Here is a 19498-nt window from a genome sequence, read left to right on the forward strand (position 1 = left end):
AATGCAAAGCACTTAGCACACTGCCTCGCACATAGTAGGCAATATGAATGCTAACTGTTACTGCTCTTAACTGACTGCACCTTTTCTTACGTGATTTTTGTCCATCTTTTTTTTTCTATAAATCTTTGCTTCTTTTAATATATCTTGGATATTTTGTTCTCATGTTGGACTGTGTTTCATTGGAACCTACACTAAGTTCTTACATTGATGCTTCATGCTGGTATGATGGGGACCTTTTGTTTCTTTAAGCCTGTGTAAATAGAGAGCAAGCTCTGACAGGTGCTAACAAGCTGTATGTCTATTGTGTTAGGCCCATTTTCAGCTGAAGCTAGAAAAGTTCATTTTCAGGTGCAATAACTCTGAAAGACCATCTACCAGTACTCATGGTGTCTTACCTCTAGACCCCATGTATATTAGTAGAGAAACCAAAGAACCAAAGAAATTACAGACTTCAAATGTATCACAGTGAAAATGAAGTGAAATCTTGAATTCTGTATTATAAAAGTGAAATGGCAAATGATAAAATGAAAAGCAGAATCAGAATTCAGGATTAACTTTAAATTCTCTTGTTTCTTCTTTTGGGTTTTTTAAATTGATGATAATACTTTAGGACTCTATGAAGCCACACATTTCTTTCTTGTGTAGAATTGAGAATTTTAACCGTGTGGCTTGAAGGAATAAAATATACCAGTGAGTGGGGAAGATATAACAAGTGAAAATAACTAGTATTAGGAAAGTTAAAGGTCAGCTAGACAGCAACATTTAAGTATCCTCTATGAATAGAATATTATATAAGTGTAATAAGATGCCCAAGGATATTTAGACACAATTCCTACATCAGAAATTATAGTTTAAAGCATTTTTGTACTATTTGCACAGAAATGGAACCATGGTAAAAGTAAGTTATCTAGCAGATGAAAAATAACTAAGATAAATAGTAATTACAGAAAGTGATGCCAATACTTTTATAATATAACTTTGATATCTTCAAGATGATATTAAGCCACTCAAAATAGTGAATTTATGGAAGTTGCCTCAATACCTAAAAGTACAAATCATATTTTTATTAATAATGGCTCACATTTATAACATACTTTCCTTTCGTAAGGTGCTATATGTACATTATATCACTTGATGCTTCCATAGCTCTGTGAGATAGATGCTGTTATTAGCATCATTTTACTGATGAGGAAACTTTGGTTCCAAAAAGTTAAGTGACTTTTCCAGAGCTGTCCCTGTCATCTAGTATCTGAGGTCTTTTTAGCTCTAAGGCTAGCACTCTATTCTCTTCATCTTAACTGTCCCTATTATTACATGCCTACACAGAGTAGACATCTAGTAAAGGTTTCTTGAATTTGAATTCTCTTAGACTAAACTGAATAATATGTTTGAAATCTGATCAAATAAATTAAAAGTATGAAGGAAAACTCACCTATCATAAGTAAACTGTTATTAGTTCCTTATCTATTTTAATAGCTACAACAGACTTTTAAAATACATACATTTATGCATTTATGCCTGTCTTGGAAAGTTTTAAAATTATTTCAGAGTCTGAGAAACATAGTACTTTTGTAGAGTGGAAGTCTTGATTCATAACTAGAAAAGTATGACTTGCTTAGTGTTAGTAGCAAAGCAGACTTTTTCTTAGTTGTGAAATCAAAAGATCCTCAATAGCAGAATTTCCTAACCCTTTTTTTATTTGGTGGATGCCTCTGGCAGGCAGGTGAAACCTATGCCCTGGCCCTTCCATTTTGGAGTTTTGCTGTAGATAATGAGGTGTCTTGTACCAGTTGAAATTTCTACAAATAATTGGACTGTAGGAAAGAGGATAAGTAATCAAAGGGTGCTCTTGGATTCACTTTGTTACTTGACTGATGCTATTTGGTTTAGGAATGACTTCTGTTTTCTTAATAACTGTGGCAACAAACCCCTTGTTTTATTCCGTGTTTTCTATATCAATTAAGCCTTGAGGATACAATGGGGGGAAAGAAAGAAACCTGTAGATCTCTCCTCAGAATAATGATTTGTTGCCTACATTCTTAATTGAAGAAAAAAAATTTTCATTTAGAGGTTAATGAAAATAAATATGTAATTTTTGATCTTATCCAAGTTGACACAATACTCTTAAAATCCATCCATGGATGCCTTGGGGGTCTGTGAACCCCAAGCTAAGAATTTGTGTTCTATAATAATAGAAGAATAATTACATTGTTGTTGTTGTTGTTCTTCGGTCATTCAGTCTTGTCTGATTCTTCATGACCCAGTGGACCATAACACACCAAGCCCTGCTATTCTTCACTATCTCCCAAAGTCTGTCCAAGCTCATGTTCTTTGCTTCCATGACTCTATCCATTTAATCCTCTACTATCCTCTTTTCCTTTTGCCTTCAGTCTTTCCCAACATCAGGTTTTCCGATAAATCCTTGTATTCTCATTGTGTGGCAAAAGTATTTAAGATTCAGCTTCAGTATTTGACCTTCCAGTGAATAATCTTAATTAATTTCTTTAAGCATTGACTGATTTATATCCTTACTCTCCAAGGGGCTGTCCAGATTTGCCATAGCTTTTCTTCCAGGGAGCAAGCAAGCTTCTTTTAATTTCATGGCTGAAATTGTTGTCTGCAGTGGTATTTGAACCCAAGAATATAAAACTGACATTGCTTCCATTTCTTCTCCTTCTATTTGCCAGGAATCGATGTGACCAGTTGCCATGATCTTGATATTTGGTTTTTTTCCATGTTAAGTTTCAAGCTAGCTTTTATACTCTCCTATTTCACCCTCATCAAGAGTCTTCTTAATTCTTCTTCACTTTCTGCCATCAGAGTGTTATCATCTATATATCTGAGAATCCTGATATTTCTCCCAGCAACTTTATTTCCAGCTTTTGATTCATGCAGCCTGGTATTTTGTATGATATATTCTGCATATTAGTTAAATAAGGTGACAATATACATCCTTGTCATACTCCTTTTCCAACATTAAACCAATCAGTTGTTCCATGTTTGGTTCTGTTGCTTCTTGGCCCGAATACTGGTTTCTCAGGAGACAAGTAAGATGATCTGATATTCCCATCTCTTTGATGGCTTGCCACATTTTGTTTTGATCCACATAGTCAAGAGGCTTTAGTGTAGTCAATGAAGCAGAAGTTGGTGTTTTTCGGGAACTCCCTTGCTTTCTGAGTGATCTTGCAAATATTGGCAATCTGGTCTCTAGTCCCTTTGCCTTCTTCGAAAACCAGCCTGCTCTTCTGGTAATTTTTGGTTCACATACTGCTGAAGCCTATCTTGTAGAATCTTAAGCATAACTTTGCTGGCATGTGAAATAAGCACACCTTTATGGTAATTTGAACATTCTTTATATGTCTCTTCTTTTAGCTGTTTAGGTGAGATTTGTTAGCAGTGAATGAGACTTTAGAGATTTTGTGTTGTGAATATTTTACATCCAAGAACCTATATGTCACTTCTGTTCAAAAAATTTACTAAGTGATTTCTGTTTTGAACTATTGATTTTAGAGTGAAAGGCATAGTATCCTATTTCCAATCTGATATCTGTTCTGTCTCTTTACATGAAGAACATCAGTATTCATCAATATGTTGTTCAATAGTATGTTGACATAGAGAGGTTACCACTTAGATCCCAGGTTATAAAGTGTGAGGCAAAAAAGATGTAAATGAAATTAATTGTATTTAAGGTAATTACATTTTGATTTATATAGCTGGTGACTTTAAAAAGTGCTAGTCCAAATCTTTTTTTTAGCCATTTTATACTTTAGATAGAAATTTAGTTTTAAATCATATGTTATTTTAGTCAGTGAGTTTTTATTATTTAATTTGTAATCACAATGATATTTTATATGATGGGATCCATAGTCAGTTATGAAACTTAGTTAAAAGACTACAATTAAAAAACACAAAATGCAAGTCATTTTTCTCTTTTCAAATATAGGGCCACTCTTTTGTAATTAATCCTGCTGCTTCCATTGAGCAGTTTTTTTTCCCTTAAAGGGGTATTTGAAATAATATATGTTTAATCCTATTTAGTTTTTAAATTCAAGGGACCTTTCTATAGAAGAGAATCAACCTAAGCATATAATTTTAAAAGATCATTTCCATTTTACTTGAAATGATTAGTAATTTTTTTTTTTGGAGGGGGGAAGGCAGGGCACTTGGGGTTAAGTGATTTGCCCAAGGTCACACAGCTGGTAAGTGTGTCAAGTGTCTGAGGCCAAATTTGAACTCAGGTCCTCCTGACTCCAGGGCCCATGCTCTACTCACTGTACCACCTAGCTGCCCCAGTGATTGGTAAATTAACCAGTGTAGCATAATTACATAATTTTCAATGCCTATTTTCTGCTAATCTACCAAAAATTTAAATCTTTATGTAAATATTTTGGTTTTGGATGTTTAAAAAAATTTAGGCTATCAATTTTTAGTGTTACATAAGAATAATTTATGCTATCAGTATTTTAATGATATAATATTAATAATTTATTATGAAACATTCATTTGTCATTGCAATGAATTAAGAAAAGAGGAACAATTTTTCTCATTTCTTGAATTAGCAATTTTAATCCCATTTAAAGTTGTGAAAATTGAACTGATTTTATCCCTTGAGAAGTAGCTAGGTGGTACAATGGATAGAGTGTTGGACTTAGAGTTAGGAAGAACTGAGTTAAATCTTTCCTCAAACACATACTAGTTCCGTGACCCTGGGAAAGTTATTTAACCTTTGACTGACTCAGTTTCCTAATCTGTAAAATGGAGATTACAGTAGCAGCTACCTCACAGTATTGTGAGGATCCAATGAGGTAGCAATTGTGAAGCACTTTGCAAACAAAGGCACATAAAAAATGTTGTTATTATTATTAACAACAATAATTCCTCCTAAGTTATCCAGTTGATGGAAGGTCAATATGACATTTAAGACTGTGGGTAGGAAGGGGAAGTGGTAAAATTGGCAAATGTTGGAGAGCTTTTCAGTTAACATACCTTTTCTTTCTTTCCTTATAGATTTGTGAAAGAGGGGCAATAGCATATTTACTTAGACAACCTATTTTGCTTTCACTTAGAATGTTTCATTTAGAGGAGTGTGGTATTCCAGTTTCTGTGATGTCAACCTAAAGATATTATTTACATATTGATGATTAAAGAATAGAATAGAAAGGGATTACTTAAAAGATATAAAATCTTTAAAAGTGTATTTTTCAACCTCTTAGATGTTAATCCTTTGTCCCATAATTTGATCTTATTTAGGGCCTTAGTTTTCTATGATGGCATTTTTCTGTAGTTATGAGACTAAATTATCTTTTTCCAATGTCTATATGGGGAACAAAGTGGGAGATATATTCTGGACCCTCCATATTCTTATATTTCCATGTATTGCACTTTTAATGATATTTTTAAAAATTACTTTTCCTTGTAAATGTGTAGTATTTTAGTTCCAAATAGACTTTTGTGAATTAGTCTGGGGAATGAACTAACATTTATAAAATTGTTCCTAAGGAAAAATGTGTTTTAAGTTCTACTTTTAACTAACTGAGATGCAAGATGGGAAAGTAAGCTGATTCTCAGCGTAAGAACCAGATTCCAATACCTTGATTCAATAAGTAATTAGCCAATTAGAAAATAAATTTGCACCTCTACACTCCTGAAATAACAGTTGAAGGTTTAGTGAATAAGTCCATACTCCTATACCATTATCTCTGCTTTAACCTGCCTTGTACCTCTTATAACCAATGACATGGACATCACTTTTGAGCTTTGACTGAGGTGAATTTTGTCACTACCATTTTTTCTGATTCAAACCGCCCTCCCTGTAGAGAGAGAGCGCACGCACACACACACACCCCCACCCCTATACCTTACCTCTACTGAGTGTCAAGGCTATCATGTTTTCCTACCTCTGTTACCAGAGAGAGTGACCAAGGGTAGGGGAGAGGAGCCCAGGAAGGCAGACCTAATCTTCAATGCCAAGAGAGTATGGAATATAAAAATAGTTCAGCTGTTTACCTTTGGAATTTACTTTTGTGAAAGAGTTTCAGAAAGCTCTATGTCCTTAGTGCTTAACTAGAGAAAACTGCTGAGTTCTCGTGGTCTGGACATGAGAAAAAAGTAGAGGAAGTTGCTGTGAAGGAGAAAGGACCAACCAGATGCTTGATAGATTAACTCACAGGTTCCCAAAATGGACAATACTGCCCCAGGGCTGGGGGTGGGGTGCTAGAATGATCCAGGTGATAGTAGCCTTGAGTGCAATTGGGGGGTGTTGAATAAAAATAAAGGGGTGGTAGAAGCATAAGGAAAGAAGAGAAGAAAATTTTGAAAAGCCATTCCTTCATGTTTCGTCCGTTGTGTAACAGAGTTAAAGTCATAGTGATTACATTATTTTCCAAATAAAAAAACAAAATGCAAGTTATAACCAATCAGTGGTCAAGTCCATTGACTGATCTTAACCAGCAAGTGTTGACAGGCAAGGTTGTTCATTGTCAGGAAGTTCAGCATGCATGGGCAGAAATATGTGCATGTAATGACTTGTTTACAATACAGTACTATATAGTTACATGACACAATATTGCATCATCAAAATTTCAATGCAGGAAAACCCCACAAATTTACAATAAATTATTAAATTTAGGATGTGTCATTTAAAAAAAAAGACATATTTTTTTAAAATAACCCAAATTTCTTCCCCCCCCCAAAAAAAAAGGATTAAAGGCTTAAAGAAAGTAGATTTCCAGGGGGATGCTGAGTATTTTATCTTTTTTTGAAAAGGGGATGGTAGGCCAAATAAGTTTGGGAACCTTTGGATTAACTGATCAGAAAGGAAGAGGAGGCAGATAACAAGAAAACTTAACAGAAAAAGCATGAGAGTAAACCAAGCTTCCAAGTCAGAATATCGGCTTGTAGAATCATAAAGGAGGCAAAATGATCAGGAAAACCAGGAAAGGCCATGGTCATAATTTAATGAATAGAGATTATAATGAGAAAGAATGACCTAAACAAAAATGTAAAAAGAAAGTGAAAGCAAAAAACAAACAAATTTTGCAGTTCCCCATCGTATAATGGAGGTTGCAGGGGAGAACCATAGAATGGTACAAAAGAGAGAAGAAAATTAAAAGAGAGAATAAAGATGAAAACTAGAACTGAAATTAGAATGAAAGTTAGACCTCTCAAAGATGAAATTAAACTAAAATGAGAGGATAGACAATTTAGAACACAGCAGAGAATCTCTCAAAGGTACTGAAGGCTTAAGAAGAGAGAATAGGAATTATGAAACTTAGAACTAGTCATGTGGAGGAAAATTTGACAAAATAAGGAAAAAGCATTTAAAAATGCAAGTTCTGGGGTGGAGCCAAGATGGCAGCTGGAAAGCAGGGACTTGCCTAGGGCTCTCCCCCAGGAGTCTCCAAACACCTATAAAAAATGGCTCTGAACAAATTTTAGAACTGCAGAACCCACAGAATAGCAGAGGGAAGCAGGTCTCCAGCCCAGGACAGCCTGGATGGTCACTGGGTGAGGCCTATCAAGCACAGAGCTGGGCTCTGCTCCCATGATAAATTGAAAAGTCTGAACACTATACCCTAGGAATAATACAAGAAAAATGTTCATATCTATTAAAGGCAAAGTAATGATTCAGAGAATCCATAGATTCTGACAGAGAAATCTCCAAGCTTGAGTAACCATGGAATGTAATGATTAAACTTAAGAGTTTTAGGGCTTGTGAGAAACGCGGTTTTGGGGATCACTGGACTTCCCCAAACTGTGAGAAAACGCAGTTTTGGGGATCACTGGACTGCCTAGGCAGGGCCAAAGTCCTGAGGAAGAACCCTGTGATAATCCCTAGGGAAGGCTGTACAGAACACAAGACTTCCAGAGGAAGACCAAGTGGTAGCCCCTCCCTTAATCTGTGGGGATCACAGGGCCCCTGAGGGGTCAGACCCTAAGGAGGACCCAAGTGATGGCCCCTTAGAACAGTTGTGGGGAAATCACAGGACCTCCTAGGGTTGGACCCCAGGAAAGAGCCACATGATGACCCTTAAGGAAAACTGTGCAGACCACAGGACTCCCAGAGGAAGACCAAGTGGTAGCCCCCTTAATCTGTGGGGATCACAGGACCTCCTAGGGGTCAGACCCTAAGGAGGACCCAAGTGATGGCCCCTTAGGACGGCGGTAAGATCGCAAGGCTCCCGAGACAGGGCCGGAAGACCCAAGTGATGTCCCCTTAAGAAGGCTGTGCAGACCACAGGGTTCCCCAAGGGAATCCGGAGTGGGCGCAGTGGGGATCACAGGACTCCCCAAGGCAGGATCAGGAAGTAAGCCCAAGATGAGCTTCCGCTTCTTATTGCTTTCCTTTCCTTAACTTTAGGAAAATCCATGTGATTTGCGCATTCTCACCCAAAGAACTCAGGACCAGAGTGGGCAGAGGAAGGCATTTATTACGCTCCTCGAGAGAGCGGGTGTAGTGCTCGCTGGAACACTCACACTGATACAGCTGCAGGAGCAGGGGTAACCATTCCCTCCACTCCTGCTAGAGTTATGGTTAGTTTACAATCTTTATTTTTTACATAGTTTTCCTAGGTTATACAGTTTATATAGGTAGGATAATAAGGATACAGAAGCAAAAGTGAAGTTAATTAGATTTTCCTTGTCTTAGTTTAGGATTAAACTACATTCTTTTACTTCCCCTACTTTCCCTCTTTAACATAGGCAAATTATGCAAATCAGTAGGCCTAGATTCTTGACGAAGACCAGACCCTAGATAAGCTTGAACTGGTTCAAGCGGTTTGTCCTCTCTACCTCCCCTGACTGCCTTCTCAAAAAGCATGTGCATGTGTACAAGCCTCTGACCTCTCACCTGACCGACCTTGAGGCCTGGTTTCTGCTACAGCTGGGGTGGGGGAGGAGGGGGGAAGTGCACCTTTAGTTCTATGGAAACAAAACTCCTCCTCCCATTTCTTACAGTGCCAAACAAAAATTATTGCAAGCAGCCAAGAAAAAGACCTTTTGCTATCAAGGAAAATACATTTAATTAATCCAAGACTGCTCCTTTTCTAACAAGAAACCAAAACAGTTACTGGCATACAGTGTTAACCAAAAGCAGAGATGATTATGAACCATCCAAGGAGAGCATCCTGCAAAGCTGGGTTATTCAATAGTAACAATATAATAATAAAAGAGAGCATTTGAATCTTCCCCCTCACCCCCATTAACCTGATTTACACAGGTTTTATTTTGCATTTAAACGCTTCAAATAGGGTAACCAGAAGAAAAGTAAATATAGTTAACAAGAAAGGACTAGATGAAGTCAGTCCTCATGAGTTTGAGAAAGATAATATTATTTCAAAGAAAATTCTTTTAAAAAAAACAAAAGAAAATTCTTACGTTAGTAAAAGAACAGAGAATACCATTAGGGGCAAAAAGATCTAATCAGGCTGAAGATTTCAAAATGAGATAAAAGAGCCAGGAAAGAAGGAAAAAGAATTAAAATCATATGAACTAAAACTCAAATTACCTTAAAATGAGCTATTTTGAGTGAGTTACAGGGAATGTCAAGTTGCTGATAATTCAGAGAGAAGTAATTCAACTGGGGAGAAACGAAGCCAATAATATTAGAAAGCCATAGATATCTCCTACTCCTTGTTTGGTGAAGAGAGGAAGAAGTAGTCTCTTCATTTCTTTACTTGCTTTATTAGTTATGGGAGAAGAGGGGTAAAGTAAATAGAAGGACAAATAAAAATGAAAATATCTCTGACGTCTTACCTCACATCAAGCAATTTGACAAAAGATAGAAATGGTCAGTTTTGCAGAGGCTTTGGAAAGATAAGCTAACTAACACCCTTGGTAGTGGTGTGAATTTGTGCAGTCATCCTGAAAGAAGACTTGGAATCACTCTGGAAAAGTAAATGAAATGTCCATACTCTTTGACCCAGAGATCCTCATATACCCCAAAGTAGATTAAAGATAGAAGAGAGTCCCATATGTACCCAAATACTCAGAGCAGCATTTTTTGTAGTCACAAAGAACATTAATCACAAAACAGATGTCTGTTGACTGGGGAATGACTAAACAAATTGGTTTGTATGAATGTAGAAGATCATTTCATTGCAAAGTTCTCTCCACACACAAACATGCGTACACACACACACACACACACACACACACACACACACACACACACGATGCAGAAACTCACTCTGCCAGTAAAGAGGCTTTGCCATTTATACTCTTAGTTATCTAAAGTACTGAGAGGTTGAATGATTTTCTTAAGGTCACACAGCAAAGGTGTCACTGCAAAACTTTTAAGCAAAACTTAGGAAAGAAACTACATAAGTGTCTTTAAAAGAAATCACTGTGACCAAGTTCATTTATTCTAATCAGTGAACAAGATTAACCATATAAGCCACCTAGGATCTTAGAGCTAGAAGAAAACTTAGAGACCATATGGTCAGACTCCTTAATTTTATAAGATGCAAAAGCAGAAGCCCAGGAGAGTTGTGAATTGCCCAAAGTTGCACAGCAATGAAATATCAAAGGTGGGATGTGAACCCAGGTCCCTTGACTTTTTCTACTCTATTACAGTCTCTCTTTGACATAACCCAAATGGTTATATTGATAGTTATAGGAAAAGTCTTTGAAAACATACAGAACTCAGTTATATTTTAAAAGCCTAACCAGTCTAGGCATGGAAAAGCCCTTCTTTAATATAATCAATATCTTAAACCAAGATCTAGTATTACCTTCACTGGCAAAATATTAACTTTTGCAATAAAGATGAGGTAAAAACAAATGTTACTCCTACATCAGTAACATCAGTAAATAGTTCACATTTATTAAGCCCAGAGTTGGTCTTAGGGGCCTGACCACAAGATCATTATCTCACTTGAGCCCATTGCTCCTCCCTTTGAGTAAAACTCCAAGAATGTCTGAATAAAACTTGGGTGTGATTTTTGTCTGGATTTCTCCAAAGTGTGGAAGAGGGTTCCCGACCACCAGATGGGGTCTCCATGTACAATACATATACTATGTGACAACCTTCATTTCACCTAACACAGAAAATGTGTGAATTTAAAGGACTCACAGAAACTCCTGAACAAACATTCTCCGTTCATCTTGGACTTGTACTGTATGAGCAAATAGTAATATCCATTGGCTAGGTCCAGATCTTCTACCCCTTCATGGTTTGGCTTTTTGGTCCTTAAACTACAGGATAGTTCTCTGTTGAGAATACTCTTTTTTCTCTAAGAAGGCTAATGAAATTTTTTCCAACCCTGGAAGACTAATTCCCAACTCTTGAACTCAGGAGCTCTGATTATTTTGGAAAACTTTTAAACTTGAATAAAAAGACCACTATCAGAAATTTTTGTCTGATCAGTGCTTATGAAAGAAAACAGTTTGAATAAGGTATTTAAGAACTACAAGCCCAGTCATTCTCCTCTTAGGGCTGTTCTGGACATGCAGAGGTCACTTGGCACATGCATCTCTGGCAAATCACCATGATTGGCTCTTGGAGTGGGAGGGATAGAGCAAGAAATCCCCTTCCCGTCCTTACACTATCCAGTCTGGAAATGCAAGGGAGAGAGAGGAAGCTTGGGAAAAGAGAAAAGGAAGCCGTTTAACAACTCTTTTGTCTAGACCTTCAGGTCTTCTCTGGGTCACATTTTCTTTATCTGTAAAATGAGCAGATTAGACTAGATCAAGGTCTAGTCTAACCCTGTGTGTCATAGACCCCTTCAGATGTCGGTTGAAACCCTAATGGACCATGTTTCAGAATAAATTTTTTTAATGCATAAAATAAATTTATAAGATTACAAAAGGGAACATATAGAAATGCATTTATCAAAAACAAAAATTTTTAAAGTTCATGGATCCCAGGTTAAGAACCTTCCAAACTAGATGATCTCTGATGCTATTATCTGTGCATTATATAATCTCTGATAAGAGACTGATATGCAAGATATGTAGGCAACCGATATACAGGGTATCCCAAAAGTCTTAACTTAAAACTTTCACTCAGATTTTTGGGATACCCTGTGTAAGAACAAGAGCTGTTGTCCAATACATAATTGACCAAGGGATATGACTTTTTTATTGCAAATTATCAACAATTTTATAGAAGATTGTTCCAAATCTGTACTAATAAATGTAATTCAAATAAAACTAATTCTGAGATTTTGCCTTGCACCACTCAAAGTTCCAAAAATGATAAAAGGTGGAAAATATCTATGTTGGAGGAGTTACAGAGAGACAAGTACACTGTTAACACTATGAATTAAACAAGCCTTCTGGAAGATCATTTGCATTTATATGAGAACATTCACTGATTCTTCATAGTGTTTGACTCAGCCATCCCATGTGGACTGAGTCTATGCCCCAAGAGGGTCAGAGACAGAGCTAAAGATCCCTAAATACAGAATTGGTCTTTTTCAGTAGCACAAACCTGGAAACAAAGTGAGTGGTCCTCAGCTGGAAAGTGACTGAACAAATTATGGTCAGTTACAAATTCCTTGGTAGAAGGTGGGATCTCCTTCACTGGAGGACTTTAAGACATAGGCTGGGTAACATTTTGTTAATTGTAATAGGAATCCCTTTTGGGTAAAGCTTGAACTAGATGTCCAACCAGGTCCCTTCCAACCCTAAATTCTAGGATTCTGTGATCCTGTAACAGAATCTTACTGAACTGCAAGAAATGATCAAATCAGAAAAACAGGAAAACTTGTATAAATGCAGGATAGGGCGGAGCCAAGATGGCAGCTGGAAAGCAGGGGCTAGCATGAGCTCCCTGCCGAGTCCCTCCAAAAACCTATAAAAAATGGCTCTGAACCAATTCTAGAACTGCAGAACCCATAAAACAGCAGAGGGAAGCAGGGCTCCTTCCCAGGACAGCCTGGATGGTCTTTGGGTGAGGTCTATCCCACACGGAGCTGGGAGCTGGGAGCTGGGAGTGGAGCAGAGCAAAGCCCAGCGTGAGCTGCTCGGACCAACCAGACCAGGAGCCAGGTGGAGCAGGCCCTAGCGCCCTGAATAAGTGAGCTGCAGCAGTTACCAGACTTCTCAACCCACAAACACCAAAGACAGCAAAGAAGGTTAGTGGGAAAAGCCTTGGGAGTGGAAGGGGTTCACAGTTTGGCCACTGCCCTGGGGCAGCTGAGGTGGGGCAGCTACAGCTGCTGTTGCTTCTGGCCCCAGGCCCACCTGGTGGGAGGAATTAAGTGGCGGATCAGAGCAGGAGTGCACAGCCTGCTGAAGATCTTGGGGGTTGGGGGTTCTTAGGGAAGGAGAAGTGCTGGTGTGGCAGAGCTGGCGCATCCCCCCCCAAACATGGAACATAGAACTCTTTATTCTACAAGCAGTCATACCCCGATGAAAAACTCAAGCATCAAGTTAGCTGGTTGGGAATATGGCCACGCAGTGAAAACACACCCAGATTCAGTCTCAGACTTTGGATTCTTTCTTTGGTGACAAAGAAGACCAAAACATATGGCCTAAAGAAGTCAACAAAGTGCAAGAGCCTACACCAAAAGCCTCCAAGAAAAACATGAACTGGTCCCAGGCCATGGAAGAGCTCAAAAAGGAGTTGGAAAAGCAAGTTAGAGAAGTAGAGAAAAATTGGGAAGAGAAATGAGAAGGATGCGAGAAAACCATGAAAAACAAGTCAATGACTTGCTAAAGGAGACCCAAAAAAATACTGAAAAATATACTGAAGAAAACAACTCCTTAAAAAATAGACTAACTCAAATGGCAAAAGAGCTCCAAAAAGCCAATGAGGAGAGGAATGCCTTGAAAGGCAGAATTAGCCAAATGGAAAAGGAGGTTCAACGGACCACTGAAGAAAATACTACCTTAAAAATTACATTGGAGCAAGTGGAAGCTAGTGACTTGATGAGAAATCAAGATATTATAAAAGAGAACCAAAGGAATGAAAAAATGGAAGACAATGTGAAATATCTTCTTGGAAAAACCACTGACCTGGAAAATAGATTATTGGACTACCTGAAAGCCATGATTAAAAAAAGAGACTCGATATCATCTTTCAAGAAATTATCAAGGAGGACTGCCCTGATATTCTAGAGCCACAGGGCAAAATAGAAATGGAAAGAATCCACCGATCACCTCCTCAAATAGATCCCAAAAAGAAATCTCCTAGGAATATTGTCACCAAATTCCAGAGCTCTCAGATCAAGGAGAAAATATTGCAAGCAGCCAGAAAGAAACAATTTGAGTATTGTGGAAACAGAATGAGAATAATCCAAGATCTGGCAGCTTCTACATTAAGAGATCGAAGGGCTTGGAATACGATATTCTGGAGGTCAGTGGAGCTAGGATTAAAACCTAGAATCACCTACCCAGCCAAACTGAGTATCATGCTCCAAGGCAAAATATGGATTTTCAATAAAATAGAGGACATTCAAGCTTTCTCAGTGAAAAGACCAGAACTGAATAGAAAATCTGACTTTCAAACACAAGAATCAAGAGAAGCATGAAAAGGTAAACAAGAAAGAGAAATCATAAGGGACTTACTAAAGTTGAACTGTTTTGTTTACATTCCTACATAGAAAGATGATGTGTATGATTCATGAGAGCTCAATATCATAGTACCTGAAAGGAATATGCATATATACATATATATGTTTATGTATCTATATATGTATATATATGTGTATATATATATGTAAAGAGAGAGAGAGGACACAGGGTGAGTTGAAGATGAAGGGAAGATATCTAAAAGAAATAAAATCAAATTAAGGGATGAGAGAGGAATATATTGAGAGAGGGAGATAGGGAGAGATAGAATGGGGTGGATCATCTCACATAAAGGTGGCAAGAGGAAGCAGTTCTGTGGGAGGAGGGGAGAGGGCAGGTGAGGGGGGAATGAGCGAATCTTGTTCTCATCAAATTTGGCCTGAGGAGGGAATACCATACATACTCAATTGGGTATCTTACCACACAGGAAAGAAGAGGGAAGAAGATTAAAAAAAGGGGGGGGGAAGATGGAGGGGAGGGCAGATGGGGGTGGAGGTAATCAAAAACAAACACTTTGGAAAGGGGACAGGGTCAAGGGAGAAAATTTAATAAAGGGGGATGGGTTGGGAAGGGGCAAAATGTAGTTAGTCTTTCACAGCATGAATATTGTGGAAGGGTTATACATAATGATACACATGTGGCCTATGTTGAATTCCTTGACTTCTTAGGGAGGGTGGGTGGGAAGGGAAGAGGCGAGAGAATTTGGAACTCAGAGTTTTAAAAACAGATGTTCAAAAACAAAAAAAAAAAGTTTTTGCATGCAACTAGAAAATAAGATACACAGGCAATGGGGCATAGAAATTTATCTTGCCCTAGAAGAAAGGAAGGGAAAAGGGGATGGGAGGGGAGTGGGGTGACAGAAGGGAGGGCTGAATGGGGAACAGGGCAGCCAGAATATACGTCATCTTGGAGTGGGGGGGAGGGTAGAAATGGGGAGAAAATTTGTAATTCAAACTCTTGTGAAAATCAATGCTGAAAACTAAATATGTTAAATGCATAAATTTTTAAAAATTAAAAAAAAATAAAAAAATAAATGCAGGATAAAGGGAGTAGAATTTTTAAAATCATTTACATAACAAAAACAACACTAAAAGGGATTCAAAATCTGATTAATTGTAGTGGCCAGTCTTAGTCCCAGACACTAATGATGAAATGCATCTCCCTCTTCTTGATAAAGAGATGAGAAACTATAGATAAAGAACTTGATAGTATTAGATGCAGGTATGTCTGTTCTGTTTGCTTGTGTTTTTTCTTTGTGACAAAAGCAGATTCAGTCTGATGGTGCTGAGGGACATGGGTTTAAGAGAAATGATTTTGGTATAAAAATTAGAATGTTAAAAAAATTACATAATTTATATATTTTGGGTTTTTTTTATATGAAGACCTTAAACTACAAAAGAGAAAAATTAGGGGTTGTTTGTTTTAATCACAAAAGCATTCTTTACTTAAAAAATGACTCATTACAGATTTGATTTATCTTCTATTTGAAATGCTTCACTCTAATTTTTATTTATATAGACTTATGAGGATGAGAGAAGAAATCATTCTGAACTTCAGGTTAGATGTCAGCGTTTGACATTGGAATTAGCAGATACAAAACAGTTAATTCAACATGGTGACTACAGGCAAGAGAACTATGATAAGGTAAAAAGGTAAGAATATACTAGATATCTAAGGTTTAAAGTTGTTTGAAGTTGAGCAGCAGGTAGGTGTCACAGTGGATAGAGTGCCTGGCTTGGAGTCAGGAAGACTCATCTTGAGTTCAGATCTGGTCTCAGACATTTACTAGCTACGTGACTCTGGACAAGTCACTTAACACTGTTTGCCTCAGTTCCTCATCTGTAAAATGGGGACATACTGGAGAAGGAAATGGCAAACCACTCCATTATCTTTGCCAAGGAAACCCCAAATGGGGTCACAAAGAAGCAGACACAACTGAACAAAAACAATGTAGTCTTTAGTTAATTATTTCTAAACTTATTTCAGTTAACAAACATTTAGTTTCCCTCCCACATCCCTCTCCTAACCCAGTTGGAAGAGGGAAAGAAAAAGTCCCATTCTTCATTTTGAGTTTTTGATTAATTCCTTGGATTAATTAATGGTTTATGTTTATCTTTTTTATTTCCTAAGCCATATGAACTCCTTTATTGTCCCTTTTATCTAGTTTTTCTATAACTCACTAACTCCTCACTATAATTCATCATCTATTATGTCACTTTCAGTTGATTGAAAAAACATTTATTAAGCATTTACTATGTGCTAGACACAGTGTTCAGCGCTAGAGATGAAAACATAAGCGAGACAACCCCTTCTCCCAAGGAGCTTATCTTCTAATTGGGCATATAGAGGGTATTTGGTGACCTAGGAGGAGTATGTGCTTCTGGAACAAGTAGTAAGAATCTAAGTGAAGGGGGCGGAGCCAAGATGGCGGCTGGTAAGCATGGACTAGAGTGAGCTCCGTACCCGAGTCCCTCCAAAAACCTATAAAAATGGCTCTGAACCAATTCTAGAAGGGCAGAACCCACAGAACAGCAGAGGGAAGCAGGGCTCCAGCCCAGGACAGCCCGGATAGTCTCTGGGTGAGCTCTATTCCACACGGAGCTGGGAGCTGGGAGCTGGGAGCTGGGAACGGAGTGGAGCAGAGCCCAGCCTGAGCGGCGTGGACGATCCAGTCCAGAAGCCGGGCGGAGGGGGCCCTAGCGCCCTGAATACGTGAGCAGTTACCAGACCCCTCGACCCACAAACACCAAAGACTGCGGAGAAGGTTAGTGGGAAAAGCTGCGGGAGTGGAAGGAGTTCGCGGTTCGGCTTCCAGCCCCGGGGGCAGCGGAGGTGGGGCAGCTACAGCTGTTGTTACTTCCGGCTCCAGGCCCACCTGGTGGGGGGAATTAAGTGGCGGATCACAGCAGGGGTGCACAGCCTGCCGAAGATCTGAGCCCAGTCTGGACTGGGGGTCCTTGGGGAAGAAGGAGTGCGGCTCTGACAGAGCTGGCACCTCCCCCCCAAACGTAGAACATAGAACTCTGTAATCTGCAAGCAGTCATACCCCACTGAAAAACTCAAGGGTCAAGTTAGTTGGTTGGGAATATGGCCAGGACGCGAAAACGCGCCCAGATTCAGTCTCAGACTTTGGATTCTTTCTTTGGTGACAAAGAAGACCAAAACATACAGCCTAAAGAAGACAGCAAAGTCATAGAGCCTACAACCAAAGCCTCCAAGAAAAACATGAACTGGCCCCAGACCATAGAAGAACTCAAAAAGGATTTGGAAAAGCAAGTTAGAGAAGTAGAGGAAAAATTGGGAAGAGAAATAAGAAGGATGCGAGAAAACCATGAAAAACAAGTCAATGACTTGCTAAAGGAGACCCAAAAAAATACTGAAAAATACACTGAAGAAAACAACACCTTACAAAATAGACTAACTCAAATGGCAAAAGAGCTCCAAAAAGCCAATGAGGAGAGGAATTCCTTGAAAGGCAGAATTAGCCAAATGGAAAAGGAGGTCCAAAAGACCACTGAAGAAAATACTACTTTAAAAATTAGATTGGAGCAAGTGGAAGCTAGTGACTTTATGAGAAATCAGGATATTATAAAACAGAACCAGAGGAATGAAAAAATGGAAGACAATGTGAAATATCTCCTTGGAAAAACCACTGACCTGGAAAATAGATCCAGGAGAGATAATTTAAAAATTATTGGACTACCTGAAAGCCATGATCAAAAAAAGAGCCTAGATACCATCTTTCAGGAAATTATCAAGGAGAACTGCTATTCTAGAGCCACGGGGCAAAATAGAAATTGAAAGAATCCATCGATCGCCTCCACAAATAGATCCCAAAAAGAAATCTCCTAGGAATATTGTTGCCAAATTCCAGAGCTCCCAGATCAAGTAGAAAATACTGCAAGCAGCCAGAAAGAAACAATTTGAATATTGTGGAAACCCAATCAGAATAACCCAAGATCTGGCAGCTTCTACATTAAGAGATCGAAGGGCTTGGAATGCGATATTCCGGAGGTCAATGGAGCTAGGATTAAAACCTAGAATCACCTACCCAGCAAAACTAAGTATCATGTTCCAAGGCAAAATATGGACTTTCAATAAAATGGAGGACTTTCAAGCTTTCTCAGTGAAAAGACCAGAACTGAATAGAAAATTTGACTTTCAAACACAAGAATCAAGAGAAGCATGAAAAGGTAATCAAGAAACGGAAATTGCAAGGGACTTACTAAAGTTGAACTGTTTTGTTTACATTCCTACATGGAAAGATGATGAGTATGATTCATGAGACCTCAGTATTAGGGTAGTTGAAGGGAATATGCATATATATATGTTTATGTATATATATAAGTGAATGTGTATGTATGCATGTATCTATGTGTATATGTATGTATGTGTATGTATGTGTATATGTATATATATGTAAAAGAGAGAGAGCAGACACAGGGTGAGTTGAGGATGAAGGGAAGATAGCTAAAAGAAATAAAATGAAATTAAGGGATGAGAGAGTAATTTACTGAGAGAGGGAGATAGGGAGAGATAGAATGGGGTGGATTATCTCCCATAAAGGTGGCAAGAGGAAGCAGTTCTAGGAGAGGAGGGGAGTGGGCAGGTGAGGGGGGAATGAGTGAACCTTGCTCTCATCAGATTTGGCCTGAGGGGGAATACCATACATACTCAGTTGGGTATCTTACCCCACAGGAAAGAAGAGGGAGGAAGATTAAAAAAAAAAAAATAAAAGGCAGGGGGATGATGGAGTGGAGGGCAGATGGGGGTGGAGGTAATCAAAACAAACACTTTGGAAAGGGGACAGGGTCAAGGAAGAAAATTCAATAAAGCGGGAGGGGTTGGGAAGGAGCAAAATGTAGTTAGCCTTTCACAACATGAATATTGTGGAAGGGTTATACATAATAATACATGTGTGGCCTAGGTTGAATTGCTCAACTTCTTAGGGAGGGTGGGTGGGAAGGGAAGAGGGAAGGGAATT

At 38.5% G+C, this 19498-nt stretch overlaps 1 protein-coding gene across 1 annotated transcript in view; it reads left to right on the top strand.

The window, feature by feature from the left end:
• Window positions 1-19498, top strand: part of PIBF1 (progesterone immunomodulatory binding factor 1) — a 320308-nt gene that overhangs the window by 31243 nt on the left and 269567 nt on the right. The window contains exon 6 of the mRNA XM_036756551.1: window positions 16033-16166. Coding sequence (XP_036612446.1) covers window positions 16033-16166 — 134 coding nt within the window. The remainder of the gene's footprint in view (window positions 1-16032; window positions 16167-19498) is intronic.

Source organism: Trichosurus vulpecula, chromosome 4, assembly GCF_011100635.1.
Source record: "Trichosurus vulpecula isolate mTriVul1 chromosome 4, mTriVul1.pri, whole genome shotgun sequence".
Lineage (NCBI taxonomy): Eukaryota > Metazoa > Chordata > Mammalia > Diprotodontia > Phalangeridae > Trichosurus > Trichosurus vulpecula.